The sequence below is a fragment of the Vigna angularis genome, chromosome 1, assembly GCF_016808095.1.
Source record: "Vigna angularis cultivar LongXiaoDou No.4 chromosome 1, ASM1680809v1, whole genome shotgun sequence".
In the NCBI taxonomy this organism is placed as follows: Eukaryota; Viridiplantae; Streptophyta; class Magnoliopsida; order Fabales; family Fabaceae; genus Vigna; species Vigna angularis.
The window spans coordinates 16,160,914-16,166,913 of record NC_068970.1 but is presented as its reverse complement, the minus strand read 5'-3'; the positions used below and the strand labels follow the sequence as shown (position 1 = coordinate 16,166,913).

The 6,000-nt window shown below is 35.4% G+C and overlaps 2 protein-coding genes across 2 annotated transcripts; one reads left to right on the top strand and one right to left on the bottom strand.

Moving 5' to 3' along the window:
- Positions 1–1,397: 1,397 nt before the first annotated feature.
- LOC108339471 (expansin-like B1) lies at positions 1,398–3,147 on the top strand. Its single transcript, XM_017576601.2, has 4 exons — positions 1,398–1,603; positions 1,949–2,061; positions 2,323–2,634; positions 2,725–3,147. Exons 1-4 carry the CDS (start codon positions 1,471–1,473, stop codon positions 2,908–2,910), a joined length of 744 nt encoding a protein of 247 aa, XP_017432090.1. The 5' UTR covers positions 1,398–1,470; the 3' UTR covers positions 2,911–3,147.
- A 1,273-nt stretch (positions 3,148–4,420) lies between these two features.
- LOC108342094 (expansin-like B1) lies at positions 4,421–5,799 on the bottom strand. The gene is made up of 3 exons (XM_017579802.2): positions 5,434–5,799; positions 5,201–5,310; positions 4,421–5,123 (listed from the first exon to the last, which is right to left on the bottom strand). Exons 1-3 carry the CDS (start codon positions 5,567–5,569, stop codon positions 4,623–4,625), a joined length of 747 nt encoding a protein of 248 aa, XP_017435291.1. The 5' UTR covers positions 5,570–5,799; the 3' UTR covers positions 4,421–4,622.
- Between the last annotated feature and the right edge of the window lie 201 nt (positions 5,800–6,000).

Below are 6,000 nucleotides of genomic sequence, written 5' to 3'. Positions count from 1 at the left end.
TACCTTTAACTTATATTTATAGTTTTTGGCATGGGTTTGAAATTAATGAAACATTAATCACAACCCAATATCTCTAATTACTATTTACCTTAACCCTTGTAGAAAAAACATGTTTATTGACTAAGGTCAGACGTCTATGCTCCTGATCGTTCGGTCTTACCTTCTTATTATGCCACGTTCAATCATTACTTAGCTGCTTCTTACTCTCGGAGGTTGTCCGACTAGCTTGGTGTGAGGTGATGTATAGCCGTCTGGGCCATACAGTACTATATATATATATATATATATATATATATATATATATATATATATATATATATATATATATATATATATATATATCTTTGGCGATTAATGGCATACATATATACTCTTTGCGTAATTATTTAATAATACAAATAATTTACTTTAATTATTTAAATAATTATTTAATTTGGAAAAGATAAGTTGAAATAATCTTACAAGATGTGATATATATATATATATATATATATACTTTTGGCGATTAATCGCGTACATATATATACTACTTTGCGTAATGAGATTGTTCAATGTACTATTTAAAATAATACTAATAATTTACTTATATATAACATTTTTTACTTCATTAATAAAGAGTGCACTAAGGTGATTTAGAAGAATTGTATAAAATAAATATTTATAATCTGACTGGAAAGGAAACTCTCATAGAAAGTGACGAATCAATTTTATTTTTTAAATAAACATCGGTCTACAATTAACATGGTCAATATTTCATACTTATAACATAAGGATTCCAAATATAAAAAATACAGAAGAGTGTATTGTTTTCATTATTCAATGTTGTCCACAACCCGATCTTCATCCGATTAGAATTTAGACAATTGGAAAATCAACCTCATCTTATCCACGTATGCCAACATATATCTCAAACACATGCATTCAAGTTTACTTTGTCTTAAGGTACGACACAAATATTACCTAACCCACCGTGAAACAGTCGTGGTCTGGTGAGAGAAAACGCGTGCACCTTTTAGCCATCTAAAACTTACAGTAATTAAAATATGCCCAAACAATTTATATGATGCATCAGATACTTTATTTAGAAGAAAATCACTATTTCTAATGGTTAAATAAAAATGACAGTTTACAGAATTATTTTAAAAGGTTAAATAAATGATGGTATAATTTGCTATTAATTAGGGCATGTGTAGGGGTTGATCTTTTGATGATATAGAAATGATTTCGGATATTATTATATGCGTAATGAAGGACCCTTATCTCTTTGATCCAGTTGTCTGAATCTTCTAGCATGTACAATAGACGCCAAAGTGGAGAAAAACTGGGGTGTATCACAATATTATATGTATCTAGAACTAAGACTGTGTACTATAAATACATCACCCCATAGCTTTCTTTCATCCCATTCTCATATACTTCATTAGTTTATCGTCTCTCTCTCTCTTCTACCTGGGAATTTAATCTGTGATTATGGAGCTTAGCTTTAAGCACCAAATTGGCCTTGTTTGTATCATACTGCTCTTTCCTGCACTGTGTTACTGCCAGGAATATACTAAATCGAGAGCAACCTTTTACAGTACTTCTGATGGTTATGGGACTCCAAGTACGTGACTTTCCTATATATCTATTTATTTCCAGACAGTACATATCCTCTCATTTTCTCCCCCTTCTGTTTCTCTTTTTTTCTTTATGTCAAATCCTAAATGAATGATAATTCTGGATTGCATATAATTTTATATTTATTATGTGACAGCAGCATATTGGTTTGCTATAGCCAGCCTGCAAAGTAGTTTTGGAGGGGAAGGGAGAACAATTGCATGCTTGTTTTCTTTTTCTAGCAAAAATATTTGAAGAATGTACTGTTAAGATGCATGCTTCTCTTTTATGATGCTTTTTACATTTTAGATACAAAGTGATCACTTAACACAATGGTATATGCATATTTTAGCGGGAGCTTGTGGATTTGGCGAATATGGAAGGAAGATGAATTGGTACGATGGAAGTGTGGCAGGAGTCTCTGGGCTGTGGAGGAATGGAGTTGGCTGTGGGACATGCTATCAGGTTTGTTCTTAAATTTCTTTTCAATAACTAAGGTTTCTCCTAAGACAACTTCCGAAGATTAGACTATGTCATCACAGAGAAAAAGTCACGAACTTATTGTTTGACCAGTTAATTAGGATGTTAATAACTATACATGTAATATAGCTCCTTGGTTAAACAAGTTAGGCTATTTGGTCAATAAAACAAGCATTTATATAATAGAAAAAAAAAATTGTGTAGTATTTGACTAATTATGCAATGTTAATTTAAACCATGGTTCAGGTAAAGTGCCTTATAGAAAACCTATGCGATGAGAATGGAGCATACCTGGTGGCAACAGACCAGGGTTACGGAGACAACACAGACTTCGTGATGAGCCCACGCGCCTTCACACAACTGGGACGTGATGAGAAGGCTTACGAAGAGCTTAAGAAATACGGTACAGTGGATATTGAATACAGAAGGGTTCCATGTACCTACACAGGCAACGTGGTGTTCTATATCAAGGAAACTAGCAGCAACCCTGGTTACTTTGCTGTGGTCATTCTTAATGTCAACGGAATAAACGATGTGACTGCGGTTGAAATGTGGCAGGTATGTTTTTATTACGTTTGAAATGGTTTAAAGTGTTTTTATATCTTTAAGGAATGATATAAAATTGTTTGAATGATGTGGATGGTGCAGTCTGGAGAATGGAAGGCACTTAACAGGAACTATGGAGCAGTGTTTGACTTTGCTAACCCTCCGAGTGGCGAGATCAGGTTGAGGTTTAAGGTGAGTGGCATGTCTGATTGGGTGGACCCCAAGATTGTCATTCCTAGTTACTGGCAGCCTGGAAGCACTTATGTCACCGAGGTTCAGCTTAAATAGAAACAACAATCTCAAGAACGTATATTGCAAATAATGGCACTCTTATTCAGTTCGTTTCTGATAGTGTGTGCCACTCTCTCTCAAGAACAAATATATTGCAAATAATGGCACTGTTATTCAGTTCGTTTCTGATAATGTGCCACTCAATGTCCTCTTGTTAGAAAGGGGATATCCATGTACTTCCCATTTAAGATTTCGTGTAATACGAATGAAAATAAATGTGTTTGTTTCGGATAATTATAACATATTTTATTAAGTCACAACTATCAAAATCAAAGCAAAATATTATCAAAATAACTCTAAGGTATTAAAAATGCTGGGATAAAGCCATGTTAAAAAATGTTTGGTTAAACATATTATATATTTATATATGGTGTTTTTTATGTGAATGGGATACTTTTATTCCATAATTACGAAAATGACAGTTGATCAGAAAATGACGAGTAGGAGATAAGTCATTATGATCCAGGTCGACTTCTAAAGTAAAATTGTATGGAATGAAAATGAGTTTCTTACTAAATCAGAATAAGCTAAATTCGGAGAAACAGTCGAGTAGCAAGGGCAACTCAAGTCAGGCAGCTGATTATTATGGATAGGCTAACCAGACAACTGAGTAGTGGGAGAAAAGAGAGCTCGGCAAAAAGCTCGGTGGAGAGTTCTGCACAAAGCTAGGTGAAGGATTTGGTGAAGAGATCGATGGAACATGTTTCATCAACTCGAAATAGCATGATGCCAACTTGACAGTGAGCGTAGAGAGGGTTCGCTGAAGAGTTCTCCAAAGAGCTCAATAGAAAGCTCCAACGACCAATTGGAAAGCTCACACATATCATCTTAAAGTTCCATACAATAAATTTGTTCGAGTGTTAAGAGACGTATTTTTTATCTTTACTTTTATTTTTATTTTTATAAACAATTAAAGTCATATTAAAGAAATAAATAGGATGTTCCAGCCGAAGTTAGTATATATGTATATATATGTTAATCGCAAACATAGAAAACCACACAACATGTAAGTTTAAGCCCCTCCAACTCTGTAACAGACATTTTCCGTTTCCAACACAGACACAGATTGAGAGCAGCTGATAGCATTTGTGAATGATAAATATCGGTTACTAACTAAACTGTACTTTGTCTTTCCTGTAGTGGTTCTTGTTCGCGAATTAGATGTGTAAGTAAATGTTTCAAGAAAGTGAGGAGATAGGTTACAGATATGTCATAGACGTTGGTTACAAGTTACAACTGCATATACCGTTAAGGATTCTTGATGTGAAAAATATTGATGCCATCCTTGAAGCTAAGATTTTTCTTGTTTTATTTTACCATAGGTTCTTGATGTTGTTACATATACTAAGGTTCGTATTGTAGTTTGCATGGTAGAACAATTATGGATTAATAGCAACAGACAAACATTGGATTGAAAGAACAGTTATGGATTAACTTAGAAGCAGATTACCAACTGAATAATAAATGAAATTAAAGTTATGAATAATAAAAGAAATTTATAGATCAATCCATTCCATATGCAGTATGCAGTATATGTTGAATGGAAATTTATTGGTTAGGTTGAGGAACCCCATTATTGCAGTGACTTTGGCAGCAGTACAAAAAGAAGATTGAGGGAGTAAGATAGTGATAAGAAACAAATGAAAGGAGATATATGTGAAATTAACGGTGATGGGGTTGTTGAGAAAGTGAGAAATTTTGAGTTTTGTCTAATAAAGCTGAACTTGGGAGTCATAAGTAGCTCCAGGGTTCCAGTTAGCAGGAATAGGGATCTTGGGAAGGAGCCAATATTTATAGCCAAGTTGAAACCTGAGACGGATTTGACCGGTGGGTGGGTTAGCAAAGTCAAAGACAGCCCCATGGGCCCTGCGGAGTGGCTCCCATCGTTTCTGCTCTCTCTGCCATATCTCTACAGCAGTGATGTCACTCATTCCATTTACGTTGAGAAGCACAAGAGCAAAGTAGGAGGGGTTTTTGCTGCTTTCGTGGACGTGGAGCTTGATGTTAGAAGGGAATGTGCAGGGAACCCTTTTGAATGAAATATTCACTACCCCTTCCTTTAACAGTTTCGCAAAAGCAGCTGCGTTCTTTCCCAATTCTGAGAACCCGCGTTTGCTCATTATGAACTCTGTTCTGTCTCCCTCGCCATAGTCTGTTGCCACCACGTACACTCCTTTCGCGTTGCAGTATTCTGCCCTTTTGCACCATACCTGTTTCATCAAATATATACATTTTAAACATTAACAACTATGTATCAGTACATTTGAATTTTTCTTTTATCTTCTACCTTGTAGCATGCACCACAACCAGCTCCATTCCGCCATAGTCCTCCTGATACGGCTACAACATTGCCATTGTTCATCGTCATTCCATATTCTCCGTATCCACAAGCTCCCCCTGAAATATTATACCCGTTGCCACCTCATATTCATTGTATCTACGAGGTGCTATATATGACACTATAGTGTACGAATGTATGCTTGGTACAAAACAAACAAATTCCAAGAGGAAGAAACTTACTGGGATTCCCATAGCCACCAGGGCTACTGTAATAGCTTGCTCTGGAGTTCGTTGCATATTCGTAGCAGCTACACAGTGCAGGGAGGAGCAATATCGCACACACCACACCGACTTCGTGCTTAAAACCGAGTTCCATGCCTAAACCACGACACAAATTCTCAGCCAGAACTGATGTCAGAAGTTAGTGTAATATAGGAAAATGAGAGAACTGCAGTCCTCTTTATTGTGTAGCCTCAGCTCTTGACTCTTTGTTGCTTGTACCATCCCTGGTATATTCCTAATTCTTTTTCCTTTTCTGTAAGCCATTTTATATAAGTTTAATACCCGTTAACTGGTTTTGAACCATCTAAATCTTGATGATTGGAAATTTTTTGTATTGATCCATGTAGTATTTTTGCTATTGATTTCATTAAATACATGCTTTTAAACTATAAGGAAGTCAGAGGTTTGGTTTTGGGTCAAAACCAAAGGGTATGTGGAAAAAAAATTGGAGGCCACACCTTCAACATCCTGTATGTTATGCCGAGAAATTGATATTTAATTATTTAATTATTTAATAATTAATGA

What these genes read in the sequence shown, in the direction of transcription:
- LOC108339471 (XM_017576601.2), top strand. Translation starts at nt 1,471, where the DNA reads ATGGAGCTTAGCTTTAAGCACCAAATTGGCCTTGTTTGTATCATACTG. An exon ending in TGATGGTTATGGGACTCCAA is followed by an intron (nt 1,604 to 1,948) that starts GTACGTGACTTT and finishes TGCATATTTTAG; the next exon opens with CGGGAGCTTGTGGATTTGGC. An exon ending in CTGCGGTTGAAATGTGGCAG is followed by an intron (nt 2,635 to 2,724) that starts GTATGTTTTTAT and finishes TGGATGGTGCAG; the next exon opens with TCTGGAGAATGGAAGGCACT.
- LOC108342094 (XM_017579802.2), bottom strand. Translation starts at nt 5,569, where the DNA reads ATGGAACTCGGTTTTAAGCACGAAGTCGGTGTGGTGTGTGCGATATTG. An exon ending in TGGTGGCTATGGGAATCCCA is followed by an intron (nt 5,311 to 5,433) that starts GTAAGTTTCTTC and finishes ATAATATTTCAG; the next exon opens with GGGGAGCTTGTGGATACGGA. An exon ending in GTTGTGGTGCATGCTACAAG is followed by an intron (nt 5,124 to 5,200) that starts GTAGAAGATAAA and finishes TTGATGAAACAG; the next exon opens with GTATGGTGCAAAAGGGCAGA.